The sequence below is a fragment of the Bos taurus genome, chromosome 3 (assembly GCF_002263795.3).
Source record: "Bos taurus isolate L1 Dominette 01449 registration number 42190680 breed Hereford chromosome 3, ARS-UCD2.0, whole genome shotgun sequence".
Taxonomy (NCBI): domain Eukaryota; kingdom Metazoa; phylum Chordata; class Mammalia; order Artiodactyla; family Bovidae; genus Bos; species Bos taurus.
In genome coordinates, this window is record NC_037330.1 from 120,674,418 (window position 1) to 120,692,026 (window position 17,609).

General features: G+C 54.7%; 1 protein-coding gene across 5 annotated transcripts in view; it reads right to left on the bottom strand.

Annotated features, from left to right (window-relative positions):
- The window catches only part of THAP4 (THAP domain containing 4), a 43,551-nt gene that overhangs the window by 8,425 nt on the left and 17,517 nt on the right, over positions 1–17,609 (bottom strand). For all 5 annotated transcript variants that reach the window (NM_001038669.2, XM_059882954.1, XM_024986814.2 and 2 more), the window contains 3 exons: positions 15,186–15,345; positions 13,677–13,786; positions 12,939–13,042 (listed from right to left, as the gene is read on the bottom strand). In NM_001038669.2, the coding sequence (NP_001033758.2) occupies positions 12,939–13,042; positions 13,677–13,786; positions 15,186–15,345 (374 nt within the window). The remainder of the gene's footprint in view (positions 1–12,938; positions 13,043–13,676; positions 13,787–15,185; positions 15,346–17,609) is intronic.

Consider the following 17,609-nt stretch of genomic DNA (forward strand, 5'->3'; position numbering starts at 1 on the left):
AAAATAAACACTCGATACATTTGAAATAACAGACATCATACAAAGTATCTTCTCTAATTACAATGGCATAAAATTAGAAATCAGTAAGAAGGAAAACTAGAAAAATAACAAATCTGTGGAAATTAAATAACACTCAAAAGAACCAGTGGATCAAAGAAGAAATCAAAGAAGGGAAATCAGAACATACTTGAGACGACTGAAAACAAAACCACAATATATCAATACTTCAGGGATGCAGCAGAAGCAGCGCCAACAGGAAATTTTTATGTAAAGTGCTTACATTTTTAAAATGAAGAAAGATCTCCAGTCAGTAATCTCACTTTACAACTTAATAGACTAGAAAAATAAGAAGACACGAATACCCACAGCTAACAGAAGGAAGGAAATAATAAAGATAAGAGCAGAGGTAACTAGAGAACAGAATAATAACTGAGCAAAAGCTGGTTCTTCAAAAAGATCAACAAAAACGACACAGCTTTAGCTCAGTGGACAAAGAAAACCAGACGAAAGACTCAAATTGCTAAACTCAAAGATTACAGTGGGAATGCTGCTGCCAAGTTGACAGAAACTAGGGTTATAAGAGAGCAGTGTGAGCAAAGCGGGCGACCTAAAGGAAACGCACAAACTCCTAAAAACACAAAGCCTCCCAAGACTGAGTCATGAAGAAAGAGAAAAACCTTAACAGACCTGTAACTTGTACGGAGACGGAATAGCAATAAAAATCTGATAACAAAGGAGAGCCCTAGGTCTGACGGCCTCGCGGGGAAAGGTTAGCGATCTACACGTGTGGAGGACAGGCACCAGGGCATCCCTGGCGGCCCAGAGGCTAAAGCCCCCGCACTCCCAGTGCAGGGGCCTAGGCTCGGGCCCTGGTCAGCGACGCGGCCCTGCACGCTGCAAGCGAGACCTGAGACCCCCTGTGCCACAACTGAGACCTGGCACAGGCAAAAACAAATCCACCTTTCTCAACCTTTTTACAAAAACAGAGAGGAGGGACTACTTCCTAACTCATTCTAGGAGGCCAGAACTGCCCTAACATGAAAGCCAGACACAGACAACAAGCACACTACAAACCAACATCCCTCACGCACACGGAGACTAAAGTCCTCAACAAAATAAGCAAATGAAACTCAGCCGAGTAGTAAAAGCGTTACACACCACGACCAAGTGTGGTCTCTTCCTGGGATGCAAGTAAGGACGCTTCCACACGTGAAACTCGATCAACACGATATGTCACCCAGAGTGAAGGAGAAAGACCACACGATCATCCCAACTGACGCAGAAAAAGCATCTGACAAAACCGAACACCCTCCTGGTAAAAGGCGGCCCGTCAAAGGCCCACAGGGAGCAAAGGCGGACGGCTTCTCCCAGACCAGGACCCGGAAGGGCGCCGGCTGCCGCCTTCTCTGCGCGGCTGCACAGCACTGCAGTCCAGCCAGAGCGGCCAGCAAGACACAAAAGGGACCCACACGGGAACGGAAGCGGCACAACTGTTTCTGCAGATGGTCATACGTGACATCCTAAGGCTTCCTTTAGCTCGTAAGTGAATTGAGCAAATAACAGGATACAGTCAACACACAAAAATCAGCTGCATTTCTGCAGGTTAACAGTGAACAGCCCAAAAAGGAAATTAAGAAAACAATTCGTTAGTGTACTGTATTGGTGTTTTTCTTTCTGGCTTACTTCACTCTGTACAATAGGCTCCAGTTTCATCCACCTCATTAGAACTGATTCAAATATGGAATTTAGAAAGATGCTAACAATAACCCGGTGTACGAGACAGCAAAGGAGACACTGATGTATAGAACAGTCTTCTGGACTCTGTGGGAGAGGGAGAGGGTGGGAAGATTTGGGAGAATGGCATTGAAACATGTAAAATATCATGTATGAAACGAGTCGCCAGTCCAGGTTCGATGCACGGTACTGGATGCTTGGGGCTAGTGCACCGGGACGACCCAGAGGGAGGGTAGGGGAGGGAGGAGGGAGGAGGGTTCAGGATGGGGAACGCGGGTATACCTGTGGTGGATTCATTTTGATATTTGGCAAAACTAATACAATTTGTAAAGTTTAAAAATAAAATAAAATTAAAAAAAAAGAAGAAAACGATTCTATTTCCAATAGCATAAAGGGAAACACAGGGACTCACCAGGGAGGCGAGAGGCGTGCAGAGACTACAGTGATACTCCAGAGAGAAAGTAAAGAGGACACAGATGATCGCAAACACAGGGACTCACCAGGGAGGTGAGAGGCGTGCAGAGACTACAGTGATACTCCAGAGAGAAAGTAAAGAGGACACAGGTGATCGCAAACACAGGGACTCACCAGGGAGGTGAGAGACGTGCAGAGACTACAGTGAAACTCCAGAGAGAAAGTAAAGAGGACACAGGTGATCGCAAACACAGGGACTCACCAGGGAGGCGAGAGGCGTGCAGAGACTACAGTGATACTCCAGAGAGAAAGTAAAGAGGACACAGGTGATCGCAAACACAGGGACTCACCAGGGAGGTGAGAGACGTGCAGAGACTACAGTGAAACTCCAGAGAGAAAGTAAAGAGGACACAGGTGATCGCAAACACAGGGACTCACCAGGGAGGCGAGAGGCGTGCAGAGACTACAGTGATACTCCAGAGAGAAAGTAAAGAGGACACAGGTGATCGCAAACACAGGGACCCACCAGGGAGGTGAGAGGCGTGCAGAGACTACAGTGAAACTCCAGAGAGAAAGTAAAGAGGACACAGGTGATCGGAAACACAGGGACTCACCAGGGAGGCGAGAGGCGTGCAGAGACTACAGTGATACTCCAGAGAGAAAGTAAAGAGGACACAGGTGATCGGAAACACAGGGACTCACCAGGGAGGCGAGAGGCGTGCAGAGACTACAGTGAAACTCCAGAGAGAAAGGAAAGAGGACACAGGTGATCGGAAACACAGGGACTCACCAGGGAGGCGAGAGGCGTGCAGAGACTACAGTGATACTCCAGAGAGAAAGTAAAGAGGACACAGGTGATCGCAAACACAGGGACCCACCAGGGAGGTGAGAGGCGTGCAGAGACTACAGTGAAACTCCAGAGAGAAAGTAAAGAGGACACAGGTGATCGGAAACACAGGGACTCACCAGGGAGGCGAGAGGCGTGCAGAGACTACAGTGAAACTCCAGAGAGAAAGTAAAGAGGACACAGGTGATCGCAAACACAGGGACTCACCAGGGAGGCGAGAGGCGTGCAGAGACTACAGTGAAACTCCAGAGAGAAAGTAAAGAGGACACAGGTGATCGCAAACACAGGGACTCACCAGGGAGGCGAGAGGCGTGCAGAGACTACAGTGATACTCCAGAGAGAAAGTAAAGAGGACACAGGTGATCGCAAACACAGGGACTCACCAGGGAGGTGAGAGACGTGCAGAGACTACAGTGAAACTCCAGAGAGAAAGTAAAGAGGACACAGGTGATCGCAAACACAGGGACTCACCAGGGAGGCGAGAGGCGTGCAGAGACTACAGTGATACTCCAGAGAGAAAGTAAAGAGGACACAGGTGATCGCAAACACAGGGACCCACCAGGGAGGGGAGAGGCGTGCAGAGACTACAGTGAAACTCCAGAGAGAAAGTAAAGAGGACACAGGTGATCGGAAACACAGGGACTCACCAGGGAGGCGAGAGGCGTGCAGAGACTACAGTGATACTCCAGAGAGAAAGTAAAGAGGACACAGGTGATCGGAAACACAGGGACTCACCAGGGAGGCGAGAGGCGTGCAGAGACTACAGTGAAACTCCAGAGAGAAAGGAAAGAGGACACAGGTGATCGGAAACACAGGGACTCACCAGGGAGGCGAGAGGCGTGCAGAGACTACAGTGATACTCCAGAGAGAAAGTAAAGAGGACACAGGTGATCGCAAACACAGGGACCCACCAGGGAGGTGAGAGGCGTGCAGAGACTACAGTGAAACTCCAGAGAGAAAGTAAAGAGGACACAGGTGATCGGAAACACAGGGACTCACCAGGGAGGCGAGAGGCGTGCAGAGACTACAGTGATACTCCAGAGAGAAAGTAAAGAGGACACAGGTGATCGGAAACACAGGGACTCACCAGGGAGGCGAGAGGCGTGCAGAGACTACAGTGAAACTCCAGAGAGAAAGGAAAGAGGACACAGATGATCGGAAACACAGGGACTCACCAGGGAGGCGAGAGGCGTGCAGAGACTACAGTGATACTCCAGAGAGAAAGTAAAGAGGACACAGATGATCGGAAACACAGGGACTCACCAGGGAGGTGAGAGACGTGCAGAGACTACAGTGAAACTCCAGAGAGAAAGTAAAGAGGACACAGATGATCGGAAACACAGGGACTCACCAGGGAGGTGAGAGACGTGCAGAGACTACAGTGATACTCCAGAGAGAAAGTAAAGAGGACACAGGTGATCGCAAACACAGGGACTCACCAGGGAGGCGAGAGGCGTGCAGAGACTACAGTGATACTCCAGAGAGAAAGTAAAGAGGACACAGGTGATCGCAAACACAGGGACCCACCAGGGAGGTGAGAGGCGTGCAGAGACTACAGTGAAACTCCAGAGAGAAAGTAAAGAGGACACAGGTGATCGGAAACACAGGGACTCACCAGGGAGGCGAGAGGCGTGCAGAGACTACAGTGATACTCCAGAGAGAAAGTAAAGAGGACACAGGTGATCGGAAACACAGGGACTCACCAGGGAGGCGAGAGGCGTGCAGAGACTACAGTGAAACTCCAGAGAGAAAGTAAAGAGGACACAGATGATCGGAAACACAGGGACTCACCAGGGAGGCGAGAGGCGTGCAGAGACTACAGTGATACTCCAGAGAGAAAGTAAAGAGGACACAGATGATCGGAAACACAGGGACTCACCAGGGAGGTGAGAGACGTGCAGAGACTACAGTGAAACTCCAGAGAGAAAGTAAAGAGGACACAGATGATCGGAAACACAGGGACTCACCAGGGAGGTGAGAGACGTGCAGAGACTACAGTGATACTCCAGAGAGAAAGTAAAGAGGACACAGGTGATCGCAAACACAGGGACTCACCAGGGAGGTGAGAGGCGTGCAGAGACTACAGTGATACTCCAGAGAGAAAGTAAAGAGGACACAGGTGATCGGAAACACAGGGACTCACCAGGGAGGCGAGAGGCGTGCAGAGACTACAGTGATACTCCAGAGAGAAAGTAAAGAGGACACAGGTGATCGGAAACACAGGGACTCACCAGGGAGGCGAGAGGCGTGCAGAGACTACAGTGAAACTCCAGAGAGAAAGTAAAGAGGACACAGATGATCGGAAACACAGGGACTCACCAGGGAGGCGAGAGGCGTGCAGAGACTACAGTGATACTCCAGAGAGAAAGTAAAGAGGACACAGATGATCGGAAACACAGGGACTCACCAGGGAGGTGAGAGACGTGCAGAGACTACAGTGAAACTCCACAGAGAAAGTAAAGAGGACACAGATGATCGGAAACACAGGGACTCACCAGGGAGGTGAGAGACGTGCAGAGACTACAGTGATACTCCAGAGAGAAAGTAAAGAGGACACAGATGATCGGAAACACAGGGACTCACCAGGGAGGTGAGAGACGTGCAGAGACTACAGTGAAACTCCAGAGAGAAAGTAAAGAGGACACAGATGATCGGAAACACAGGGACTCACCAGGGAGGTGAGAGACGTGCAGAGACTACAGTGATACTCCAGAGAGAAAGTAAAGAGGACACAGATGATCGGAAACACAGGGACTCACCAGGGAGGTGAGAGACGTGCAGAGACTACAGTGATACTCCAGAGAGAAAGTAAAGAGGACACAGGTGATCGGAAACACAGGGACTCACCAGGGAGGTGAGAGACGTGCAGAGACTACAGTGAAACTCCAGAGAGAAAGTAAAGAGGACACAGATGATCGGAAACACAGGGACTCACCAGGGAGGTGAGAGACGTGCAGAGACTACAGTGAAACTCCAGAGAGAAAGTAAAGAGGACACAGATGATCGGAAACACAGGGACTCACCAGGGAGGTGAGAGGCGTGCAGAGACTACAGTGATACTCCAGAGAGAAAGTAAAGAGGACACAGGTGATCGCAAACACAGGGACTCACCAGGGAGGCGAGAGGCGTGCAGAGACTACAGTGATACTCCAGAGAGAAAGTAAAGAGGACACAGGTGATCGCAAACACAGGGACTCACCAGGGAGGCGAGAGGCGTGCAGAGACTACAGTGATACTCCAGAGAGAAAGTAAAGAGGACACAGGTGATCGCAAACACAGGGACTCACCAGGGAGGCGAGAGGCGTGCAGAGACTACAGTGATACTCCAGAGAGAAAGTAAAGAGGACACAGGTGATCGCAAACACAGGGACTCACCAGGGAGGCGAGAGGCGTGCAGAGACTACAGTGATACTCCAGAGAGAAAGTAAAGAGGACACAGGTGATCGCAAACACAGGGACTCACCAGGGAGGTGAGAGGCGTGCAGAGACTACAGTGATACTCCAGAGAGAAAGTAAAGAGGACACAGATGATCGGAAACACAGGGACTCACCAGGGAGGTGAGAGACGTGCAGAGACTACAGTGATACTCCAGAGAGAAAGTAAAGAGGACACAGATGATCGGAAACACAGGGACTCACCAGGGAGGTGAGAGACGTGCAGAGACTACAGTGAAACTCCAGAGAGAAAGTAAAGAGGACACAGATGATCGGAAACACAGGGACTCACCAGGGAGGTGAGAGACGTGCAGAGACTACAGTGATACTCCAGAGAGAAAGTAAAGAGGACACAGGTGATCGGAAACACAGGGACTCACCAGGGAGGTGAGAGGCGTGCAGAGACTACAGTGATACTCCAGAGAGAAAGTAAAGAGGACACAGGTGATCGCAAACACAGGGACTCACCAGGGAGGCGAGAGGCGTGCAGAGACTACAGTGATACTCCAGAGAGAAAGTAAAGAGGACACAGGTGATCGGAAACACAGGGACTCACCAGGGAGGTGAGAGGCGTGCAGAGACTACAGTGATACTCCAGAGAGAAAGTAAAGAGGACACAGGTGATCGCAAACACAGGGACTCACCAGGGAGGCGAGAGGCGTGCAGAGACTACAGTGATACTCCAGAGAGAAAGTAAAGAGGACACAGGTGATCGCAAACACAGGGACTCACCAGGGAGGTGAGAGGCGTGCAGAGACTACAGTGATACTCCAGAGAGAAAGTAAAGAGGACACAGGTGATCGCAAACACAGGGACTCACCAGGGAGGCGAGAGGCGTGCAGAGACTACAGTGATACTCCAGAGAGAAAGTAAAGAGGACACAGGTGATCGGAAACACAGGGACTCACCAGGGAGGTGAGAGGCGTGCAGAGACTACAGTGATACTCCAGAGAGAAAGTAAAGAGGACACAGGTGATCGCAAACACAGGGACTCACCAGGGAGGCGAGAGGCGTGCAGAGACTACAGTGATACTCCAGAGAGAAAGTAAAGAGGACACAGATGATCGCAAACACAGGGACTCACCAGGGAGGTGAGAGGCGTGCAGAGACTACAGTGATACTCCAGAGAGAAAGTAAAGAGGACACAGGTGATCGCAAACACAGGGACTCACCAGGGAGGCGAGAGGCGTGCAGAGACTACAGTGATACTCCAGAGAGAAAGTAAAGAGGACACAGGTGATCGCAAACACAGGGACTCACCAGGGAGGTGAGAGGCGTGCAGAGACTACAGTGATACTCCAGAGAGAAAGTAAAGAGGACACAGGTGATCGCAAACACAGGGACTCACCAGGGAGGCGAGAGGCGTGCAGAGACTACAGTGATACTCCAGAGAGAAAGTAAAGAGGACACAGATGATCGCAAACACAGGGACTCACCAGGGAGGTGAGAGGCGTGCAGAGACTACAGTGATACTCCAGAGAGAAAGTAAAGAGGACACAGGTGATCGCAAACACAGGGACTCACCAGGGAGGCGAGAGGCGTGCAGAGACTACAGTGATACTCCAGAGAGAAAGTAAAGAGGACACAGGTGATCGCAAACACAGGGACTCACCAGGGAGGCGAGAGGCGTGCAGAGACTACAGTGATACTCCAGAGAGAAAGTAAAGAGGACACAGGTGATCGGAAACACAGGGACTCACCAGGGAGGTGAGAGGCGTGCAGAGACTACAGTGACACTCCAGAGAGAAAGTAAAGAGGACACAGGTGATCGGAAACACAGGGACTCACCAGGGAGGTGAGAGGCGTGCAGAGACTACAGTGATACTCCAGAGAGAAAGTAAAGAGGACACAGGTGATCGCAAACACAGGGACTCACCAGGGAGGCGAGAGGCGTGCAGAGACTACAGTGATACTCCAGAGAGAAAGTAAAGAGGACACAGGTGATCGGAAACACAGGGACTCACCAGGGAGGTGAGAGGCGTGCAGAGACTACAGTGATACTCCAGAGAGAAAGTAAAGAGGACACAGGTGATCGCAAACACAGGGACTCACCAGGGAGGCGAGAGGCGTGCAGAGACTACAGTGATACTCCAGAGAGAAAGTAAAGAGGACACAGATGATCGCAAACACAGGGACTCACCAGGGAGGTGAGAGGCGTGCAGAGACTACAGTGATACTCCAGAGAGAAAGTAAAGAGGACACAGGTGATCGCAAACACAGGGACTCACCAGGGAGGCGAGAGGCGTGCAGAGACTACAGTGATACTCCAGAGAGAAAGTAAAGAGGACACAGATGATCGCAAACACAGGGACTCACCAGGGAGGTGAGAGGCGTGCAGAGACTACAGTGATACTCCAGAGAGAAAGTAAAGAGGACACAGGTGATCGCAAACACAGGGACTCACCAGGGAGGCGAGAGGCGTGCAGAGACTACAGTGATACTCCAGAGAGAAAGTAAAGAGGACACAGATGATCGCAAACACAGGGACTCACCAGGGAGGTGAGAGGCGTGCAGAGACTACAGTGATACTCCAGAGAGAAAGTAAAGAGGACACAGGTGATCGCAAACACAGGGACTCACCAGGGAGGCGAGAGGCGTGCAGAGACTACAGTGATACTCCAGAGAGAAAGTAAAGAGGACACAGGTGATCGCAAACACAGGGACTCACCAGGGAGGCGAGAGGCGTGCAGAGACTACAGTGATACTCCAGAGAGAAAGTAAAGAGGACACAGGTGATCGCAAACACAGGGACTCACCAGGGAGGCGAGAGGCGTGCAGAGACTACAGTGATACTCCAGAGAGAAAGTAAAGAGGACACAGGTGATCGCAAACACAGGGACTCACCAGGGAGGTGAGAGGCGTGCAGAGACTACAGTGATACTCCAGAGAGAAAGTAAAGAGGACACAGGTGATCGCAAACACAGGGACTCACCAGGGAGGCGAGAGGCGTGCAGAGACTACAGTGATACTCCAGAGAGAAAGTAAAGAGGACACAGGTGATCGCAAACACAGGGACTCACCAGGGAGGCGAGAGGCGTGCAGAGACTACAGTGATACTCCAGAGAGAAAGTAAAGAGGACACAGGTGATCGCAAACACAGGGACTCACCAGGGAGGTGAGAGGCGTGCAGAGACTACAGTGATACTCCAGAGAGAAAGTAAAGAGGACACAGGTGATCGCAAACACAGGGACTCACCAGGGAGGCGAGAGGCGTGCAGAGACTACAGTGATACTCCAGAGAGAAAGTAAAGAGGACACAGGTGATCGCAAACACAGGGACTCACCAGGGAGGTGAGAGGCGTGCAGAGACTACAGTGATACTCCAGAGAGAAAGTAAAGAGGACACAGGTGATCGCAAACACAGGGACTCACCAGGGAGGCGAGAGGCGTGCAGAGACTACAGTGATACTCCAGAGAGAAAGTAAAGAGGACACAGATGATCGCAAACACAGGGACTCACCAGGGAGGTGAGAGGCGTGCAGAGACTACAGTGATACTCCAGAGAGAAAGTAAAGAGGACACAGGTGATCGCAAACACAGGGACTCACCAGGGAGGCGAGAGGCGTGCAGAGACTACAGTGATACTCCAGAGAGAAAGTAAAGAGGACACAGATGATCGCAAACACAGGGACTCACCAGGGAGGTGAGAGGCGTGCAGAGACTACAGTGATACTCCAGAGAGAAAGTAAAGAGGACACAGGTGATCGGAAACACAGGGACTCACCAGGGAGGTGAGAGGCGTGCAGAGACTACAGTGATACTCCAGAGAGAAAGTAAAGAGGACACAGGTGATCGCAAACACAGGGACTCACCAGGGAGGTGAGAGGCGTGCAGAGACTACAGTGAAACTCCAGAGAGAAAGTAAAGAGGACACAGATGATCGCAAACACAGGGACTCACCAGGGAGGTGAGAGGCGTGCAGAGACTACAGTGATACTCCAGAGAGAAAGTAAAGAGGACACAGATGATCGCAAACACAGGGACTCACCAGGGAGGTGAGAGGCGTGCAGAGACTACAGTGATACTCCAGAGAGAAAGTAAAGAGGACACAGGTGATCGGAAACACAGGGACTCACCAGGGAGGTGAGAGGCGTGCAGAGACTACAGTGATACTCCAGAGAGAAAGTAAAGAGGACACAGGTGATCGCAAACACATTCTGTGTTCATGAATTGGAGGATTTAATACCATTAATAATAAATACTACCCAAAGAGACCTACAGAGTCCACAAAATTCAAATCAAAACGCAAATGATGAGTTTGTAGAAAGATCTATCCTAAAATTCGTATGTAAATTCAAGTGACTCTCAATAGACAAAAGTGATTCTGACAAAGAAGAGCCCAGCTGCAGGACACACACTTCCTGATTTCAGAACTTAACCCTGGAAGGAAAGTGATCAAAACAGGGCCTTACTGGCATACAGACAGACATACAGACCAACGGGAGAGTCTCAACAGCCCAGAAATAAATCCTTGCCTATACTGGCAAATGATTTCCAATCAGGGTGCCAAGACTGAACAATGGGAAAAGCACTGTCTTTTCAACAAACGGCGCTGGAAAACTCGATGTCCCCGCGAAAGGATGAAACCACCCTTACCTAACAGCGATACAGCACCCTCAAAATAAACCACAGCCTCGAAAAGCTAAAACTGTAGAACTCTTAGACAAAACCACAAGGCAGGTTTAACGGCCTTGGATTTGGCACTGATTTCCTGGGTACCAATGTATAGCCAATGAAGAAAACCAAACTGTCATTCGTGAAAATTAATCAGTATCATCAGGCAGATGCAGATCAAAACTCCAACAAGATGCCACCTCGCACCCATCAGGAAGGTCAATACCAAAACCCAGAAAACAGCGAACGCGGACGAGGATGTAGAGAAACTGGAACCCCCGTGCAGTGTTGACGGGAATGTAAAATGGTGCAGGCCAAGTGGGAAAGTGTAAAGCGGGTCCTCAAAACACCACAGACAGAATTAGCCACATGCCCGCACAATCCCGCTTCCAGGCACACCCCCGGAGAACTGGCGGGCAGGGTCTTGCAGAGATAACCGCACACCCTCAGGGCAGCACAGCGCCAGGCAGAGAGCCACACACACAGCAAGGGGTCCTCAGTAAATCTACACGCTTCAACGAGATACGGCTAATCTTTTAAAAATGGTGCTGGAACAACTGGAAAAAGAAATGAAAGCATCTTGACCCCACCTCTTACAACAGAAAAACATAAATTCTCAAATCAAAACCTTAACGTAAAAGGGAACACTGTAAAAAGTCTTAGAGAAAACGCCGGCGCAAGTCCGCGCCTGTGTTAGGCCACAAGAAACGCTACCTGTGAGAGGAACGCCTGAGCACAAAACTTCATCAAAAGTAGCACATTTGTTAAAGAAATGAAACGACAAGCCTTAAGTTGAGAACACAGTCTTAACACATCTACCTGATGAAGGACTTGTGTCCAGAATACACAGCAAACTCTTACACCTCGAAGATAAGATAAACAACTCACTGGAGAAAAAGGAAAAGGATCTGAATGCTCGCGTCAGGAAACAAAAAATTCAAGTGGCAAAGGAGCCCATGGACTGAATGAGCCACACTCAGCCACCAGGAAGTGTAATTAACACCACGAGGGAACGGAAGGCCACTTGGCAGCCAGCAGCACAGCCTCCGCTTGCGGCCTGGCCCGAGCGCCCGTGGTGACGAGCTACAGGGCACTCAGGATTCACCCGGGCACCGCGGAGGCCTCCATGAAGGACGCTGTAGGGTCTACTGGAACACACGCAACAAGGTCCGAGCCCCCTGCTGGCATCCCCGTGCTGGCGTGCTCGGCCACCCGGGGGGTCTCTGGTGCCCACGACGTAACCCCAGATCTGAGAGAGACGGGCAGTCCACACGCGAAAAGGAAAGCTATAAAAGCACCAGAAAACGGAAGGGAAACTTTTATCACTTAGGAGCAGAAAACACCTTCCTGAGCAAGAACCCAAACTCAGACAGTGTTAGGGAAAGACCCTGAGGGGCCACGACAGAGAGAGGCAGGCGTGCAGCCCATGCGCAGGACACAGCAAACAGTGGGCTAACGCGAGACCCACAGAGCAAACAACAGAGCGGCGTCCACGGGGCATAAAACCCCCCATAAACCAACACGAGATGAACCGCGCAGAGAAAGAGGCAACGGCTCTGAACACTGAGCGTCAGGACAAGGGCACGATTGCGTGAGAAGGCCCCCTCGTTCATAAGGTATGGTCTGAAACAGAAACAAGACACTATCTTTCATTTATCCGATTAAAAAGACCGGAAATCCTGCAAACACCTTGTGTTGGCTGAGGAGCAGGAGACCAGGTCTCCAGCAACTCTGGTGGGTGTGTAACTGTTCAAGACACCCGACCGCACACAGCAGGGGCCAGGGGATCACCTCATAGTATGTGTGAGCGCGAGGACAGCGGTGCCTGGAGACGGCCCAGCCCCGGGCGAGGGGGAGGCCAGCTCCCGTCTGAGCCACGGGCCCAGCGGCTCACCTGCTCCACGTGGGGCTCCTTGGCAAAGGAGATCCTGGCGATGGAGTGGGACGCGATGCACAGCTCCTGCCCGTTCACCTCGCCTTCCTCCACCTCCACGATGCCTGCAAGGGAACACGTCAGCCTGCCTCTGCGGCCCAGGGCTCAACGCATCTGAACGCTGCAGCCGCTGAGACAGCCATGGCCCCTCGCCTGCGAGGACCCCCAGGCATCAGGAGGGAAGACACTGCTCCTCTCACCGCTGAGGCCGGTGACCTCTGGGGTGACCCTGCACTCCCACTCTGGAGAGATCTGACAGGAGCGATGTGTGGCCAGAGGAGGGGACCCCCTGGCTGCCTGCCCACACTTTCTGGGCCGCCAACACCCGGGGCAGCGTGGCTGGCCCTGCTGCTCCAGCAGCTTCAGGAAGCGAGCACTCACTTGAGCCAGTGAGCCAGGTGAGGGTGATGCGGGCAGGGTCTGACCTCACGGCCCTGGTGAACTACTTTAGGATGAACTCCCCGGGGGCAAAGCCAACTTCCACACAGGACTTTCACTCCCAGTCGAGGTCCCCCCACCAGAGGCCCACCCGCATGGGAAACATGAGGCTTGCACAGACATGAGCGGGAGCGCTGAGCCAGGAACCAGCCTGCTCCTGCAGAGGGGCTCCCACAGCACCCCCTGCCGCCTCCCTACTCCAAAGGTGCCCACAGGGCCCCCGGCAGGGCGCGAGTGGAAGCAGCCTGGGGAGGTGTGTACCTGTGTTCTGGGCGCTGACGAAGGCCACCTTGTTGGTGTCAGGCTCCAGGCGGATGAAGCCGCACTCCCTGTGCATGGGCTTGTGCGTGTCTGGGTGGAAGGCGTTGAACCTGGACCGGGAATCGACAGGTGGAGCCCCAGGTGCCCGGTGCCCAGCAGAGCACGTGCAGGCATGGTACACCACCCTCTCCTCACCCAGTGGACCTGAGGCGCCACACGGAACAGACACGTAGAGGACACAGCGGAGACACGGGGGAGCACAGGGACGGCCCCCACCCACTCGGTCTCCTCTCCCGCTGCGGGGCCTGCCGGGACCCTGCTCTCCTGCAGGGCGTGCCCCACCCCGGCCCATCAGCACCTCCCAGACTCCTCAGTCTAAGCCCCCACCAACACCGCCAAGTCCATCCCTCCAACGCCACCTTCCTGCCTCTGAGCTAGGATGCTGCTCTGGGGCGCACCGGTTCATGTGAGAAATGGGGCGCGGTCCACGTCTCGTCACCCCGCCTCCGCGGCAGGCCCACGGCAGGGGGGCAGCGCCGAGCCTCGACCTGAGCACTGTTCACGACTCACAGCCCGCGGGCTCAGCAGCGCCGGGTGGGAACCCAGTGCTGACAGCGTGTGACGGGCGGGGGGCCCAGCTCACACACCCTCCTGCGAGTGTAACCCCTCCCGAGAAACACATCTGCTGCCTGCACACACTATCACACTGACCGAAACACCTGTTTTCTACCCTCTGCACTTTTCTGTAATTGCAGTCACTGAGTGACCCGCGTTAAGAGGAGATTAATGAATGCCAGGCCTATGTTCCTCTAAAGGACTGTGACTCGTGGTTCTGTTTTACTTGACCCCGCATTTCCACCTTCTGGTTCATACGCAGGCTATTCTTTCTTCTCACCCTTGCAGCCGAGAATAAAATGAAAAGGTATAAGATAGTACATCCTCAGCTACCCCCACCCCGTGCCCCCCACCCAGGCGCCCTGCTCTGAGCTGCCCCTGGCCCCAAGAGTGGCAGGAGGCCCGGTCAGACTCTGAGACCCGTGATCCCCAGGCTCTCTGAGACCCCGGCTGGCTCAGGGCAGGACCACAGGAAAGCCAGGCCCAATCTCCAGGTCTGGGTTCTGAGACCCCGGCCGGCTCAGGGCAGGACCACAGGAAAGCCAGGCCCAATCTCCAGTCCTGGGCGGCTGAGACCCCGGCCGGCTTGGGGCAGAACCACAGGAAAGCCAGGCCCGATCTCCAGGCCTGGGCGGCTGAGACCCCGGCCGGCTCAGGGCAGGACCACAGGAAAGCCAGGCCCAATCTCCAGGCCTGGGGCAGCTGAGACCCCGGCTGGCTCGGGGCAGGACCACAGGAAAGCCAGGCCCGATCTCCAGGCCTGGGCGGCTGGCCTGTACCGGGCGCCATGTGGGCTTCCCGTCTGCGTAAGAAGCTGAGACTGTGCTCAGTGTCTCCAGCCCATCCCCGGGGACGGGCACGCATCCTGCGGGGCTGGGCGGGGAGGGCACTTACGAGAAGTTGAGCATGGGCTGGCCCACGTGCGAGATGTGTGCCTCCTCCAGGTACCGGAAGGGCTGCAGCGTTGGGAAGGTCCCGGCTCCCGGCGGCTCTGACAGCCAGGTGCCCAGCATCCAGGACAGCGGCTCTACCACGGGGCTCATCTTGGGGGGCTCTGTGGACAGAGAGGGGCGTCAGCGGCTGCTGCTGGCCGTCTTGGGCAGCTTGGCGTGGATCGTACACCATGTACCTGCAGGCCCTGGTCATCACAGCTCGACCCGCAAGGCCTGACCTCACCAGCGGCCAAGATGACCCTCAAGGTCCTCTCTTGGAGGGGAGAGCAAGGCGGCAGACCCCGTTCTGCTGGACCAGCTCTGGAGCCTGCAGCTCCCAGGACGTGGAGGACGGCCAGGTGGCAGGGGAGGTCAGGGGCCCAGGGCCTCAGAGGAGGCTGGAAAGGCAGTGTTGCCAGCCCCCGGGCTGGGCAGCATGCCCCCGCACGGCAGCCCGGTGCTGCGGATGAAGGCAGGGGGAGACCGTGGGCAGCGCGACAGGGGCCCTGGGATGGGAGGGTGCACCCTGCCCACCAGGCGGGGCCCACGGCGGCAGCACCAGGCAGAGACTGCTACCCATGGGCACCAAAGGGCTCTGCCACTGAGGGTGAGGGTGACGGCCGGCCTCGAGGGAAGGGGGCAGGTAGGCAATGGGAGCGCAGATGAGGGTGGGTGCACAGACCACTCTGCCCGGCGCCCAGGCCCCACGCCCTGCCCCACTAGGCCCCACAGTCAGGATGGAGGTGCTGCTGAGCGGCTTTCCAGAAACCGGCTCGCGGGGTCCTCTGGCCTGTGGGACTCCCTGAGACAGTGGGAAGCTGGGGCTGGGCCCGCATGGGCCGCCGGGCATGGGGACAGGCGGTCTGACTCCCTGTCTGCCGGATTCCCACACCCGGTCACGCCTCAGACCGAGTGTCTTCAGGCAGACAGCACACGACAGAGGAGAGGGAAGGGGAGGGGAGGCGGGCGTCACCAAGCTCGTTACGAACCACACCTCTTCTCTGCTCAGCATGTGGCCTGTGGGATCTCAGCCCCCCATCAGGGGTTGAACCTGGGCCCCAGCGGTGGGAGCACGGAGTCCTAGCCCCCGGACCCCAGGGAGTCCCCAGGCTACACTACTGAATGGCAGCTTCTGTCGATAAGCCCCAGACGCCAGCACAAAGGAACCCGCCTCTCAGGCGTACACACCTCGGGGATGCGTGTGCTCCGGAAGCACCTCTCAGGCGTACACACCTCGGGGACACGTGTGCTCTGGAAGCACCTCAGCTCCTATGATCACACGGCCTGCGACTGCTGCTGGAATGAGGTCTGGGAGAATGACCGGGGGAAGCTCAAAGGGCTCTGGCGGTGGAGAAGCGACTCCCTCAACTGAGAACGCTGGGGACAGTGCACAGAGGGGCCGGGCTCAAGGACCGGCAGGTGGAGGACGGGCTGTGCCCCTCCGGCGGCCTGGGGGGTGCGGGGCGCACATTCCTTCCTCCTCCGGCCTGGCCTCTCTCCCAGGACTCCCTTTCCAAATCGACTGTGGAAAGTTAGAACGGGGGATGGTGACCCTGGAGCTGACTGACAACGCTCTCATGTTTAGACAGCAAGAAAAACCAAAATCAGGACTTCAGTCACAACCTCTGGTGGAAGTAAAGACCAGGAGCTTCGGACTCGGCGGTCTTGGGGCCAGCAGACTCCACTGCTCTGATTCCTGGCAACACATGGCTCCGTTCGCTCCTCTGGATGACGCGGCTGACGCTCGTCCACGGAGGGGAACCCAGCAGCGAGCTGATGGGAGATGTGCACACGTGCCAGGAGCACATGCGGGAGTGAGCTCACAGGGTGGCGTCTCAGGGACAGAAGGTGGCTGGCGGGCCGGGTGGGCGGGTGGGGAAAGGCTGGCCGAGCCCCCGGAAGGGCCCTGGCCTCCCATCTGAGCAGAGCCCTGAGGCCTGGCAGAAGGGCTGAGGCCCCCGGCTGCAGGAAGCAGCTGGAGGAGGACGCGGACCCGCGGCAGCGACGGAAGCAGCGGGAAGGGCAGGAAACCAAGGCCGGCAGCCCTCCTGCCTTGGAACCCACCCCAGAGAGGCGGAAACGCGGCCCCAAGGCCTGAACACACTGCTTGACCGGACACCCCTAATGCCCTCCCGTGTGGGGAGGCCAACAGAACACACAGACATGGTGTGACTTGGCTTCAGAGAGGAGGGAAGCACCAGCAAGAAGCTCCACGAGGAAGGCCTGGAAAACACGCCTGGGAGAGGGGGGCAGACCCACACAGGACACGGCCCAGCTGCAAGGGGCGGCTCCCTAGAGGCAGGGGCACACAGGTCCCCACGGCCTCCCTCCCGCGACACCCAACACCGAGCCCGTGAAACGTGGCTGCTCCTGAGACGCATTCCCA